The 15,499-nt window shown below is 37.9% G+C and overlaps 1 protein-coding gene across 1 annotated transcript; it reads right to left on the reverse strand.

Moving 5' to 3' along the window:
* Positions 1 to 9,513: 9,513 nt before the first annotated feature.
* LOC126596623 (uncharacterized) lies at positions 9,514 to 10,024 on the reverse strand. The gene has a single exon (XM_050263276.1). It carries the CDS (start codon positions 10,022 to 10,024, stop codon positions 9,614 to 9,616), a length of 411 nt encoding a protein of 136 aa, XP_050119233.1. The 3' UTR covers positions 9,514 to 9,613.
* Positions 10,025 to 15,499: the final 5,475 nt, after the last annotated feature.

Below are 15,499 nucleotides of genomic sequence, written 5' to 3' on the forward strand. Positions count from 1 at the left end.
AAGCGGCCGAGCAACTTTGCTTCTTTCTTTTTTTCTTTCTTTTTTTTTATCCGTAAAAATACAAAGTAAATTATGTGCTTTGTTTTTTTTATTTCATTCTATTTTACTACTTGAAGTCTTGAAGTGATCTTTGTGTTACAGGACTTCAGTACACCGGCGCTAAGAATCTTTTCGAAAATCGAGTCAGTATTCAGTCATTGGAGTCAACATCAATCTTTTCGAATGCCCAATTAGTATATAATCATTGGAACCAATCTTTTCAAGTGCCCAATCAATATTTAATCATTGAATTCAACGCCAATCTTTTTGAAGGCCCAATCATTCAATACCTTAAGTTGGAGCTAGTGCACATTATTGAAACCCCAACTTAAGGAAGTATATTTGAGCCTTGTGACGCAAGTCAAGACATGTCGAAAGAATAACTTGCTCTGGTACCATAAAAAAATTTCATGCCCATCATGGGCCAAACTACATCATTGGTTTCATTCTAACTTAACCACTTATTAATAGGTGTTGGGTTTTTATCACAAAAGGTCTAGAAGAATTTAAGGGTGAAATCTCCCATATATTAATTGTATATCTTTTTGTCATATGCCTAATGTGGGATTCAATTCTCCAACAGGGATGGTATCACCCTCTAGAGTGTATCACATGCAAGTCACTTTACTTAATTTGACAAAAAGTTGAATAGAATAACTTTGAATCTAATAGTAAGATGAATTTTTCAATTGTAAATGAATTAAAGGACTTATTTTTTTTCGAAAAAATAAACTTAATTTTTACTGAAACAGAAATTAAGGCTAATGATGAGTTGATTTTATATTATATATTTTACCCCTTCTTAATATATTTTGGTATTTGTTTTTGTAGGATCTTGATACTATGATTTATATTTCTAATGTAGGACATGTGACTTCCTCCTAAGCAAAAAGTGATCAAACGAACTAATTTTCGAGTGATTCCAATTGACGAGCGTTTGAAAGTTTTTCAATTTTTTCATATGACGGGCCATTGATTTATGGTGAATAAATAAAGGACCAACGCGCAAAGCTGCCAAAGTGATGTTTCAGACTTAGTTGGACCTTTTGGTGTCCAAGATGACATGTTTTGACGATAGGCCTTCCTACAAAGATGTTCAACAAGACTTAAGTTTAAAAAACAAGACCTCTTGAGCTAGTTTTGGAGTTGGTTTGAATGTTGCAGATTCTACAGATTAGTATAGGAGATTGTTTCCTAGTCTATCTTAATTTATTATGTTTCGTAATTTTTAGAATATATTTTCTAGGAAGGATTTGTGGTAATATAAATAGCTTTGGCCAGCCATTAGGGATTCTCTACACACCACAGATTTTGAAGAGAGAACTCAGCTAGGTTTCTAAAGATTGATATTTTGTTATGAGGTGTTGTCCTTCTTTTTCTTCTTAATGACGTTTTCTTTGTTTATGAATATGCATAACCTTCTTTTGCTATGGTGAGTGATGAGTCGATATTATACTACATATTTTACCCCATTCTTAGTTATAATTTATTGGTTATTTTGGTAAAATTTTGATACTTTGAATTATATTTTCAATGTAGGACATTAAACTTCCTCTTGAGCAAAAAGTGATCAAACGGATTAATTTTGGAGTGATTCCAATTGGAGGATGTTTGTGATATAAAAAAATACAGATTTGGGTCGTCATGAATCATTTTGAGATAGTATTTAGTACTATCCATATGTATATAGGTTTATCCTTCATCCTCTCTGAAGTTTCGATGGAAGGATTCCTTTACTAACATGATGCAGCCAACTTCATTTGTTAGAACAACTTCCATTGAATCTCTGCACCTATCCTTTTTTATTTTCGGTTTATGACTCACTGAGCCGAGATCACTAACTACTACTAATCTAATACTAATGAAAATGCTAATATAATAGAAAAGAACTGTCTTTTCAGTATACTTTCCCCGGTTCCGTTGCTACCATGTGCTTTACGCAATCGCCTGGAAGGGGCAAAATAAACATCTTGTTCTTTCTTCAACAATTTATGATCTCTAGTGGGCCTCTCAGTAGGATTCAAACCTAGATGAAGTTCTGACCATTTGTCAAAGAAAAAAGAACGAATGGATCTTGTAGGATTCCCAAGTCTCTCAACTTGTTCATGTCAAAATATTAGATTTTTCTACTGAGCGATTAATTTTATGGCCAAGAAATAAAGGAGCAGCGCTTAGTGCTGTCAAAGTGACATTTTGGGCTTATTTGGGCTTTTTAGCATCCAAGATGATGTTTTTTGGGTTCAAAGCCTTCTGCAATTATGTTCGGAACATCTCAATCTTTAATTCAAATCATTTGGGCCTGTTTTGGAGCTCTAAATATCTAGAAACATGAGATTCTTTATGGCTGAGCAAATATCTAGAAACATGAGATTCTTTATGGCTGGGCAAATTTCCCAAAGTTAGAATAGAAATTTAATTCCTAGTTATCTTATTCTATTATATTTCCTAGTTTTTAGAAGACATTTTCTAGGAAGAATTTTATTTTCTAGTAGTATAAATAAGGCTACGAAGCTATTAGGGTTTTGGATGCATTGTAACATCCCACATCGCCCAGGGAAGAGGATCATGTAAGACTTATATGTATATTCTCATCTTTACCTAGCACGAGGCTTTTTGAGAGCTCACTGGCTTCAGGTTTCATCGGAACTCCGAAGTTAAGCGAGTTCGCGCGTGAGTAATCCCAAGATGGGTGACCCACTGGGAAGTTCTCGTGTGAGTTCCCAAAAACAAAATAGTGGGGGCGTGGTTGGGGCCTAAAGCGGACAATATCGTGCTACGATAGAGTCGAGCCCACGATATAGTGGGGGCCCGGGCTGAGATGTGACAATTTGGTATCAGAGCCAATCCTTGGTCGGAAGTGTGCCGATGAGGATGTCGAGCCCCTAAGGGGGTGGATTGTAACATCCCACATCGCCCAAGGAAGAGGATCATGTAAGCCTTATATGAATATTCTCATCTCTACCTAGCACGAGGCCTTTTGGAAGCTCACTGGCTTCGGGTTCCATCGGAACTCCAAAGTTAAGCAAGTTCACACGAGAGCAATCCCATGATGGGTGACCCACTGGGAAGTTCTCTTGTGAGTTCCCAAAAACAAAACCATGAGGGCATAGTCGAGGCACAAAGTGGACAATATCATACTACGGTGGAGTCCAACCTGGGATGTGGTGGGGGCCTAGGCCTGGATGTGACATGCACTATTTTGGAGAACTCGATTTAGAGAGCTTTTGACAATTCAAGTTTATTTTCAAGGTGTTTTCTATCTTTTTCTAATTTCAATTGATAGGAGCATATTTATGCGACTTAGTTAGCTTTTTTTCTTACATTTTCATAGTTTGTTTGTGTTTATTATAGTGTTTTAAGCTATTTTCGTGTGTTTGTAGGTCCATATAACAAAGTTGGCAAGAAAGTGCATTTTGGAGCATTTTTAGGTAGTTTTGGGCACCAAATGGATAGCTTATGAATGGAGCAAGATGGATGGATGAATTTGAAGTTCAAGAGGCTAGGAATGTGCTGAAAAGAGTGAAGAAATAAATCCAAGACAATGAAGATAAGGAATTAGCTCAAAAGAAGGAACATTATCCAGCCTTATCTTATCTAAACTAGCCTTATCTTATCTTATCGTATCATTTCCAAATCAGTTTGTGCCTGAATTCTAGCTATTTATAAGGGATAATTATACAAATAAAACACATTAAAATTGGTTTCTAGAAGCCCTTATCCACTCCTACAAAGGTGCCGCACCTTATCCCTTGTTTTTCTAGGAAATCAGCCACAAAACAACCTTTCTAGAAGACCTTATCTCTTGTCCTACAAATCTGGCGCCTAAACCTTTCTAAAAGCTCTAGAACCTGCAATCCTTTTCCCTTAGGATTGTGCAAGCCTTTTTCCTTCAGATTTTGGTGAACCTTAGTCCTTTTCCTTCATGAATTGTGCCAAATACACATTCCTTTCCTTCAGAAATTCGTGGGTTTCCCTAGCCCTATAAATACAACCCTGTGTGCAGCAATTAAACCACCACCCTCTACCATAAATCACCTACATCCATCCACTACACCATCCACCACAATCCTCTTGTGCCGCAGCTAAGGAAGGAGAAGAATGAGCCATCTGGAGTGTTTCTAGGTGTATTCTATCTTTGTTTTCAATGTTTAATTCAAGTTATCTTTGTTTAATTGCGAACATGAGGAACTAATTTGTTTATAGTTAGAGGGGAATTCGAAACCATGATTATACTTGCAATATGAATTGATTACTTTCAATTGTGATTTGATAAATTGTGAATGCAATTCGCTTAACTGTTTTATTCAAAACTTATTCTTGTATGGTTATTAAGGTGGCCAACTTAATTTGCATGCATGAATTTGATGCTAGAATGTAAGGGAGTTTCACCTAATCGTTATGAACTTATATTCATAAGTAGTAAAGGTTGTTAGTCACAATCATGTTAAGTAAATTCCTGGCATAAGTATCATGCGCTTTCATAGTTACGAATGCCTTGTCAACACTTATGATTTTCATAGCACTTAATGATCTTTGATTGTGTCTCTATTATGCGCTTTCATGTAGGGAACTTTTAAGGAATAATTTGATTGTGATGCGCTATTTCCATTCAATTCAATGATTTAAGGAAGATCTGAGGGTTAATTTAAGCGTACCTAATTAACTTGGGGTGTTGAGGTTCATGGTTTATTGAAAAGCAATTGGAGATTGATTTGTATGCAAGTGTGTCATGTGTGAAGAATGACCTTCTAGCTAGACCATCACCCATCCAATTTCCCAATTTTCATCCAAAATCTGTTTTAGTCTTTAATTTGTTTGTTTTACTTTATTTTCGTCCAAAACCCAATCCCCCTTTACTTTGAAGTGTTAGATTAGTTAAAATCTGTTTTGGTTTGTGTTTTTAAGTGTCTTTGAGTCAAGTTAAAACCAATTTTCGTCTAAATAACTCCCTAGAATCAGTTTTGAGTCTATTTGGTTATTTCGTGCTGTTTTGAGTCTTTTAAGTTTGTTTGGAGTCTTGTGAGTCTTGTTAAGTGTTTTTAAGTTTATTTTTGCGTTTTTAAGTCAGTTTCAATTAGATTAGCAATCCCTCCTAATCCCCGGTCCAGAACGATCCCTACTTATACATATACTACAATTGTCAAAAGATGGTTTAATTTGTGTGCTTAACTTATATCACTTCATCAATAAAATTCCTTTTATTTTCTAGTCGTTCGTAACTAATTTTCTTTTGCTAGGGTGAGACCATGAGCCTTAACATGAATATGTAGTATTTATGCAATTGCTTATGATATTATGCATGCATACTTTGAATTATTAATCACTGTGTTTAAAATTGTCTCTATGTCTTAATGCTTAGCTACCATTAGGATGTTTAGGCAATTCGGTCGGAATATCACCGGATGATTGAGTATTGCTTCTTATGGTTAATAATTGTAATTTCACCTAAGGCGAATATCACACTCTTAGGGGTTGCATGGTTGGATTTTCACAAAACTTAATGAGCCTTGCATGTTTACATTTGATCTAAATATCTTGCTTGAATATCATGGGGAGAATATGCATTAGGAAAACCTAACATTCAAAGTTGCATATGTACTTCATATGTAATTGTTAAAATTACATAGGATTGTTAAGGTGACGGCAGAACCTTAGTGCTTAAATTGATTTTCAAAACCGTTTTCCTTTGTTTTCTTTACTTTGCCAATTATTTAATTGTTTTTATTAAATTTGTTTTATTATTTGAGGTCATAAAATCAACCTTTTTCTAAAATCTTGTTTTAAATAGTTAATTAAGAATTAGTTTAAATACAAATTATTCATTTAATCCCTGGGGAACGACCTTGCATGAGCAACCTAACTTCAACTACCTTGTTCTCTTGCAAGTATTTTAAAGTATTTTTTTATCCATACTTTTGCAAGTGGTAAAAATCTTATCAGTGAGGCCACGAGATTTAGCATGAAGATGTAAAAGGGTGGGCACAGGCCGGGTCAGGCCTAAATTTGAAAGAACCAAACTGGAGCCATTTAAAAATGTAATGGGGTGGCCTGAGCCGAGTAATGCCATTTATAAATTTGGAACCGGACCTCACCTGGGCCCGTTTTGTCAACGCGTCGTTCATCATTTTCCTTCGACAACCCTAATACTCAAATCATAAGCAGTAGCATTAGGATAAACTGAAATAAGATTTGAATGACACATGGTTCTCAAAGCAGTAACATTATGATTGTTTTGCTTTGAAAAATGTTTTGGGATTTCCAGTATCTCCCTGCCTAAAAAATGTTGACATGTGTTGATGCACAAAACCGGAGGTCTTGGTACAACGTAAATCCGACCGTGAATCTGCAAGAAAGTAAATAACACAAGATGTATCGTGGTTCACCCCAAGGTTTGGGCTACGTCCACACTGATTATGTATTTATATGAGAGGCGAGGGGAGTGAGGGAGCTCTGTAATGTGAGAGCTTTGAAAGGATGAAGGGGCCTTAAGAAATGGCTTCCTCTAATTGTGAGGGTGATGGGTCCTTTTATAGAATAAGGACTCCTTACTTATTACATATTTGCCATTTCCTTTATCACATAATTACATTTAAGTCCCCTGAGTATTTGTATGAGATCTAAATACGAGACCCTAAATATGGTATAAACAGTAGTCCCCCAAGTCTTCAGTCAAGAGAGTCTTTTGGCTGGAGACTTGAAATTCAGTCCATGTGTAGGCCGAAGTAACTAGATGTCGTCTTGAATTGGTGCTTGGTATGAGGCGGTGCTCAAAGTGAAATGATGCTCAACTATAAGTAGCACATGTTGCGAGGCTGCTCGGCTTGTGGCTTATGTTTCCTTGGTTGGCTCGGCTTGTGGCACTTGAAGGTGAGGGAGTCCCTTTTATAATATAAGGGCTCGTTCCTCAATACATAAATGATGGGTTAGGAGTGATGCTCGCTGCGAGGCGGTTGCTCAGCTGGCGGCGTTGCTCTCTAATGAAGGTGAGGAAGTCCCTTTTATAGAATAAAGACTCGCTCCTCAATACATAAGTGATGGGCTATGAGTGATGCTCGCGGCAAGGTGGTTGCTCAGCTGGCGGCGTTGCTCTCTAATGAAGGTGAGGGAGTCCCTTTTATAAAATAAGGGCTCGCTCCTCAGTACATGAATAATTGGTGCTCTCTAATGAAAGTGAGGAAGTCCCTTTTATAGAATAAGGGCTCGCTCATTAATACATAAATAATGGGCTAAGTCCCCCAAGTATTTTTCATGAGGCCTAGTTGAGGCCCAATATATGGTACATAATGTAGTCCCCCAAGCCTTCGGTCAATAGAGTTTGTTAGCTGGAGACTTCAAATTGAATCCATGTATGGGCCAAAGTGACGGTTGTTTGGAGGCGGTATTTGTATACCATGCATTGAAGCTTTGTAAGTGAAGCTTTGAAGCTGGAGCTCTGTAAATGAAGCTTTTGAAGCTAGAGCTTTTTGTAAATGAAGATTTTGAAGATGTAGCTCTGTAAATGAAGCTTTCGAAGCTAGAGCTTTTGTAAATTAAGCTTTTGAAGCTGATTGACATGAGTGATGCTCATGAATGTTTGATTGACATGAGTGATGCGCATGGATGTTAACATGAGTGATGCTCATGAATGTTGATATGAGTAATGCTCATGAATGTTTATGTATGATTGATATGAGTGATGCTCATGAATATTTATGTATGATTGACATGAGTAATGCTCATGTATAATATGAAGTACTAGGCGTACTTTTGATCACCTTGTTGGTGGCATGAATGGCTAGTTGCCAAATGATATTAGAGTACGGGTTGTACATTTCATCACCTGGTTGGTGGTAATAGCCGCAGGTTGCCGAATAATTTTGGAGTATTGGACGTACTTTTGATCACCTGGCTGGTGATAATAGAGGCAGGTTACCAAATAATTTTTTGTAGTGCTAGACGTACTTTTGATCACCTAGTTGGTGATAATAGAGGGTCTGGCTCTTTTGGGCATACGGGCCTTCGCTCACCACATAGTATTCCAGCCCGTTTTTTTTTTTTTTTTTTTTTTTTACCCTCTGATGAGGTTTATACAGATATCTCCGAAAGATATGAAAAATAAATTACATCATTCAAAAAATAAGGAAAGTAAACCACATCATTCTGGTGGGGTGTTTATTCCTTACTTTTGCTTGTGTTTTTTTACTGCACTCTCTCTGGTGGGGAGTAACGTCTACTGTCAGATATGAATTCGAATGAGCTGGCTTGTTGGCCCATTATCATCATGGTTGTGGATTGCACCACCCCACTATGCACCCCATTAATATTATCTGCTTTTGCTTTTGTTTACTTTCTGCTTTGCTTTTTTCTTTTTTCTGCTTTGCTTGATGCTTTCTTCTTTTCTCTTTCCCCTGTGCATCTCCAAAAACTGAAACAAGGATGCTTTGTGAGGCTGAGGGACAGCAGAAGCAGATTTGCTTTTGCTTTTTCTTTTCCTTTTCCTCTCTTTCTATCTGTCATGCATGTTGCTTTCCTGTGATGCTCATCTTCTCTGTCCACCCATGCTGCTGAGGGCAGGAACAAAGTTGAACAGGCATTGCTTTCTGTCTGCAACCACTGTATCTTCACCTATGCTTTCAAGTTGAAACAAATTGAGCATATTTTTCTAGGTATTTGAGCCCTTTTTTTAAAGCTTTTTTTTGGGAGAAGTGCGGAATCTAACCCACACCTCACCTCATCTCTCCCTCTCTCCTCCTTCTGTTTCTCTCTTCAACTTCCATCTCAGTATATCGATGAAGTCAAAGCTGTCGTCACTGCAAGATCACCACCATTTCTCTCCAAGCCTGTCGTCCTGCAAGATCAAGACCTTTCAATCCATTAACGGTTGTTGCGATAACAGTTGCAATAAATGGACTAGTTGGGGTTCTCGGGGACGGTGGTTCTAACTGATGCAGGATCCACACGACAATTCCAGCAAGCTCAACAATACCGATGTATCTGTCTATCTAGCTAGCGTCATCAGGCGCATCGACATTCACCACCGGTGTACTAAGAATTTTGTGTTGGGACAGGATTTTAACAGCTTCTACAAAACTGGTGTCTGACTTTCTCAAATATCATGGCACAAGACAACAAAGCCTGTCTTCCTCAAATATCTGACTTTCTCAAATAGCGTCCTCACATTGCTCTTGGCATGCTGGTGAACAGATCTCATGGTGTAACTCCATCTGCCGAAACCTTGATCTTTCAAAGCCTCAGCAGCTCCAACGTTAACTGCTACTATCTCGCGCTTCTCTTGTTGCACACATATTGAAATACTGCTTCTGATTCTTTAGAAAGAAAATCCACAGCTCGTTCTCGGAGGCGACGTACCGCCACGCTCTACACACAATGCTCAATTTCACGGTTTCCTTGGGCTCCATCAGTCTCGCGATTTGCATCTGATGGTTGCATTTGATTAAAATCTAAAGCGAAACAGATCATATGGTGGTGGGGCGACATGGAATTAAACAGTAACCGGGGCTTTAGAGACAGCGGCATTCTTCTCAATGGGAGTGATTAAGAACCAGCAAATGCCAAATGGAATCTTAATCTGAGCCTAACGCTGCTCATCGCCAAAGAGAACACCACTGGTTTTGATCTCTCCAACCGCTACAGCTTCCGCTTGGACGACCTTGGACACCGTCGCATCGACGTCCGCAACAGTAAGCAGCAGATTAACGCCTTGCTTAAAACCACCGTCAGCTAGAACTTTGCCGTCACCGGAGTCGACCACCGAGGCAGACTCAGTCACAAGGAAGGTGAATGACCCAAGCTTAAGTTTCGCATTGTAGATGTATGGAGGCTCCTGGTCGGCCTCACGCTTGAGATCAGTCTCACGCTCAAGCTCCACAGCGCCCAGGATGGCCACGTAGAACTTGATGGCAGTTTCACCATTGGGTGCCTTGATCGAAAGACAAGGATGACACTCCGTCACAGTGATAAGGGACACAGGTGAGACCTTCTCCATTGCCTCACCGCCTTGAACTTCATGGCGGAGGTCTTCGTTTCTGGCATTCGGATCGAGTAGGGTCTTGGGGGACAGAGACACCACTTCTGCATTCAGATCCGGTGTGCCTACATGTCTTCTTTTTCATTTATGGGTGGCTCTGCCATTTTCATGGGAAAAAGAAGACGGATGAGCGGAAGGAGAGGCCACGGTGTTGTTGTTGTTTTTTATTAGGGTTGTTGTCGTTCTTCTCCTCTTCACCGTTGTTGTTAGGTTGCTTGTTTCAAAGCAACAAAGGTGGCGTTCAAGGCACGACCGTTGCACTAGTAGTAGAACTAGTCTTGTCGTGCTCGCTATCATCAAAAGCTTGCACAAAGCTACGTTTCTTATAGTTGTCATTAATACTACTACAAACCCTAGCTTCGTAAACAAAGCTGTTCAAGTCGAAGCCCTTGATTGGCGAAGATGGAGGAGGATGAGTGCTTGGTCTCGGGCCCATGGGCTTTTGAGGCGAGGAGGATGACGCCGCGTTCATACATTTACGTATGCTGCAGTAGCAGCTCAGCTTCTGATGTGCTGGGTTTTTTTACGAAAGGCGAATGATCGGTCTGATCACGGGAGAAGGATGACGCTGCGTTCATTCCCACCTATTTTTTTCTACCACCACCCTTGAACTCGGACTCGACAAGGTCCTCATGACTCGGTCACTGACTCACCCGAGTTGCACTCGCACTCAAAGTTTGTTGCTTTCTGGATTTCTAGAGAGAGAGTATTTGGTTTCCTGGGTTCTTGCAGATTCACGGTGGAGATGAAAAAATGAAAGAGAACCGACACAACTTTTCGTATCATTCCCCACAGATGGCACCAAATGTTGATGCACAAAACTAGAGGTCTTGGTACAAAGTAAATCCGACCGTGAATCTGCAAGAAAGTAAATAACACAAAATGTATCATGGTTCCCCCAAGGTTTGGGCTACGTCTACACTGATTATGTATTTATCTGAGAGGTGAGGGGAGTGGGGGAGCTCTGTAATGTGAGAGCTTTGAGAGGATGAATGAGCCTTAAGAAATGGCTTCCTTTAATCGTGAGGGTGAGGGGTCCTTTTATAGAATAAGGACTCTTCACTTATTACATATTTACCCCTTCCTTTATCACATAATTACATTTAAGTCCCCTGAGTATTTGTACGAGATCTAAATATGAGGCCCTAAATATGGTATAAACAACATGCATACAAATTAACCGAATCATATAAATGGCTTTCAAATCCCAAAACCTCCAGTATCTTTTACTAAATCCCAAAACCTTTTTTTTTTAAAGAAAAACAATCATATAAATCGTTGAACCCATTGTCTAATCTGATCTGGAGCCTTGCGCCTACCATCTTCTCTGATCAGCAACAAGGCATCTTCGTCTGAGAGTCAGGAGACAAAGGTGATGACATGTGGTAGCTGCTATGATGTCGACATGGTCAATTCGAGAGGTAAGAAGGAGAAGAGAACCAAAAGGTTGAGAAACGGAGAAAGAAAATGGGGGAGTTTAGGAGTATGAGGAGAAGAGTGAACGAGTCTTTAGCAGCCTATGCTAATGACCTACCAAGTTGCATTGTTTATCCAGAAGATGAGGAAGGTAATTCGTTTGAGATAAGGCATCACAAGTTGGAAATTTTGCCTACTTTTTAGGGGTTATCTCATGAGGATCTTAACATGCATATCACTGAATTTTATTATGGGATCCAGGAACGTTTTGGTTAATGGATTTTCAGTCGAATCAATCAACATCGTCTTTTTCCTTAAACTCTAAAGGAAAAGGTGAAGACATCATTTTTTACACTTCCATATGGCATCATTACTTCCTGGGAGTAGTTGAATGAAAAATTCCTAAGGAAGCTCTATCCGGCTTCCAAGACTTTTGTTATGAAGAGAGAAATTTTGTCGTTTGCTCAGAAACCACATGAAGAGTTTCACAAGGCATGGGAGCGGTACAAGGAGTTATTCATAAAGTGTTCCCACACTGACACTGATGGAGACACATGAATGAATCTATTCTTTAATAGATTGAATTCAACTACCAGTGATGTTAATACATCATCCAGAGCGGCGTTTATGTCCAAAAAAGGTAGGGAACAATTTGACTTATTTGAGAACATGGCAGCTAAATCTCAATAATGGACAGTTGAATTGACACCAAAGGGGTATTTTTGAGATGTTCATGGGATCTCTAAAGTGTTTGCACATGTGGAGAAATTGGAAAAGAAATTTGACGAAAAAATTGAACTTGATTTTCCAGCAAATTACTACACTTATACAGCAGCCACCACATGTGACAATAACTTGTATAATCTGCATCATGCCTACATATGATTTATTGGGTTGCACGCTTAAGGATGTTTATCCGAGTTAGTGAAGGAACATGTCAACATGATGAATAATTATTAACGACCGAAGAATGACCCATACTCAAATTTCTATAACCAAGGATGGAGAGATTGCCCAAATTTCAAGTGGGTTAGGAATAAGCAGGCCAAGCCATACCCTCAACAACCAGTACAATAACCTACCGCACTAGCCAAAGCTGCATGGGATATTAGACTTAAAAAATTGGTTGAATTTACGAGGTCGTAAATTGATCACCATAATTAAGAAATGTAGAATATACATGCGTCCATAAAGAATTTAAAGAAATAGGTTGGGTAGTTGGTTAACTAGATGACTGAGAGGAAAAAGGAAAATTTCATAGTTAAACTGTCCTTAATTCTAAAGGGTATGATGAATGTAGTGTAGTCAGGGCATTAGGTGATGAGAAAAGTATTGATGAGAGGAAAAAAAAAATGAAGAAAAAACAGTAAATAGCTTAAGGCCAACAACTAAACAGGCCCCAGCTGAACTTACTATTGCTACTGAATGTGTTTACGTGTCCTTGATGTCGTATCCCGAGCGTTTGAAGCATAAAGCTAAAGATTAGGAATTGAGGGATTTCATGCAGACAGACATTGGCTAGAGTTTAGATTAATCTTCCATTGTTCGATGCAATGAAAGAACATGCCATCTTATGCAAATTTTTTAAAGGATATGTGCACTAACAAGAAAAAGCTTGTGGATTTTAAGAAAGTGGTTCTCACTGAGCAATGCAGTGCAATTTTATTGTATAAACTGCCACTAAAGTAAAAGGATCTAGAGAGTTTTACTATTTCTTGCACTTTCGGAATTTCTGATTTTAAACATGCTTTAATTGATCTAGGTGCTAGCTTTAATTTATGCCGTATTCTACATTTCAAAGACTAGGACAAGGAGAGCTTAAACCTACATCGATTATTCTTTGATTAGCATATCGTTCTGTCATCTATCCTAGATGCATCATTGAAGATCTCATTATCAAAGTTGATAATATCTATCTTCCAACGAATTTTATGGTGTTAGCATTGATGAGAACATGGAGACTCCTATCATTTTGGGACAACCTTTCATGGCGATTGCTTTCTTTAATTGATGTGGAATCTGGGACCTTGACTTTTAGAGTTCAGAACTAGTTTGTGGTTTTCAGTTTATTTGAAGCAACCAAAAGGCTTGTCAATCAGCAAGACTATATGAGAGTTGATGTTTTAGATGAGATCATTCATACTGATGTTGTGTTTCGTTTATCCCTTGATCCACTGCTGAACATGTTACAAGGGTTCAAGACTAAAGAAATCGGAGATGAAGAAGCCTTGGAGTATGTAACTGCCTTGGATAGCTTGCCAGTTTAATTACCTATATAGAGACGTGTTTATGAGAGTTTGGCGGAGTCTAAAGATCTATTGCAACCATCAAAATCGTAGCCACCAAAATTGGAGCTGAAGCCACTACTTGAGCACTTGAAATATGCCTATTTAGGAACTGAAACAACGCTGCCAATTATCATAGCTTCAAAATTGTTGCGAATCTTGAGAAAGCACCAAGATGTAATAAGATGGACCATTGCCGACATCAAAGGAATCAACCCAGCTATTTGCATGTACCAAATCTTGTTAGAGGAGGGCGTCAATCTCACTATTGATACTCAACATCAATTAAAGTTGATAATGAAGGAGGTGGCGCAGAATGAAGTTATGAAACTTTTGGATGGTGGTATTATCTATCCTGTATTTGATAGCAATTGGGTTAGTCATACTTAGGTGGTGCCTAAGCGTACTGGTATATAATTGTGAAAAGTGACAACAACGAACTTTGTGCTTACACGTTTGGCAATTGGGTGGCGTATGTGCGTTGATTACAGAAAGCCTAACGCATGTACCAAAAAAGATCACTTTCCGTTGATTTGGCTGGTCGTGCTTTCTTCTCTTTCTTAGATGGTTGTTTAGGGTATAATCAAATTCCAATTGCACCTGAGGATTAAGAAAAGACAACATTTACATGCCCTTTTGGTAAGCTTACATATAAGAGGATGCCATTTGGGTTATGTAATGCACTAACAACTTTCCAACTTGCATGATGAACATATTTTTGGGCCTGGTCAAGCGAATTGTTGAGGTATTTATAGATGATTTTTATGTGTTTGGTGAGGTATTTATGGATAATTTTAGACTATTTTTTAGAAGAACATGGATAACGATGATGAATCTTGTGACAATGTTTGTAGTAAAATATCTTTTAGTTTCTTAGTGTTGTGTCAGAAGCACGGTGATAACGTGTTGTGGCCTATTTTAGTGAAGGAAAAGAGAAAGTGTGGCAAGAGAGAAATTTTGTGTGTTTTATGCCTAGCGCCTTTAGTTATAATAATAAATTGGACATGATTTCTTGCCTTGTAGATAATACAATCATAAAGAATAAAATATTCTAGTATGTAATTATAATATTATTATGTGAAAAAGAAAGGTTTAAATGTTAAAATGGTCCATGTGTTTTAGTCATTAGGTCAATTTAGTCCCTGTGTTTTCAATTTGGCCAAGTTGGTTTTTGTGTTTATTTTCGTTAGCCAATTAAGAACATTTCCATCTAATTTCGGTAATTTTTTTTATAAATTATGATAAACTTATTTATAAAATTATTTATTTGATTTAAAATATTTAAAAATGAAATAAAACAAAAAATTAAAAGAAAAATTATTCTTCTTCCAATTTTCCGACCCCCCTAACATTACCCTCTCTCATTTCTATGTCAAAACCTTAATCATTTTTTAGATTGGAAGTTTTAACTCTTATATATGTTATTTCTAATTGATTTGCATTTTTTTGTAAAGAGAAAGGGTAATAATATATAATATAATTGTTCTTATGAATTTTAAAAAAAAAATTGAATGAAATATCCTTAATTGGATAACAGAGACAAACACATGGACTAAATTAGCCAAATAATATAATTGTTCTTATGAAATTTTTAAAAGAGATTGAATGAAATACCCTTAATTGGCTAACAGAGATAAACACAAGAACTAAATTAGCCAAATAAAAAACACAGATCCTAAATTTGCCATGACGCGTGACCATTTTGACTTTTAAGCCAAAAAGAAACATATAT

Source organism: Malus sylvestris, chromosome 13 (genome assembly GCF_916048215.2).
Source record: "Malus sylvestris chromosome 13, drMalSylv7.2, whole genome shotgun sequence".
Classification (NCBI taxonomy): domain Eukaryota; kingdom Viridiplantae; phylum Streptophyta; class Magnoliopsida; order Rosales; family Rosaceae; genus Malus; species Malus sylvestris.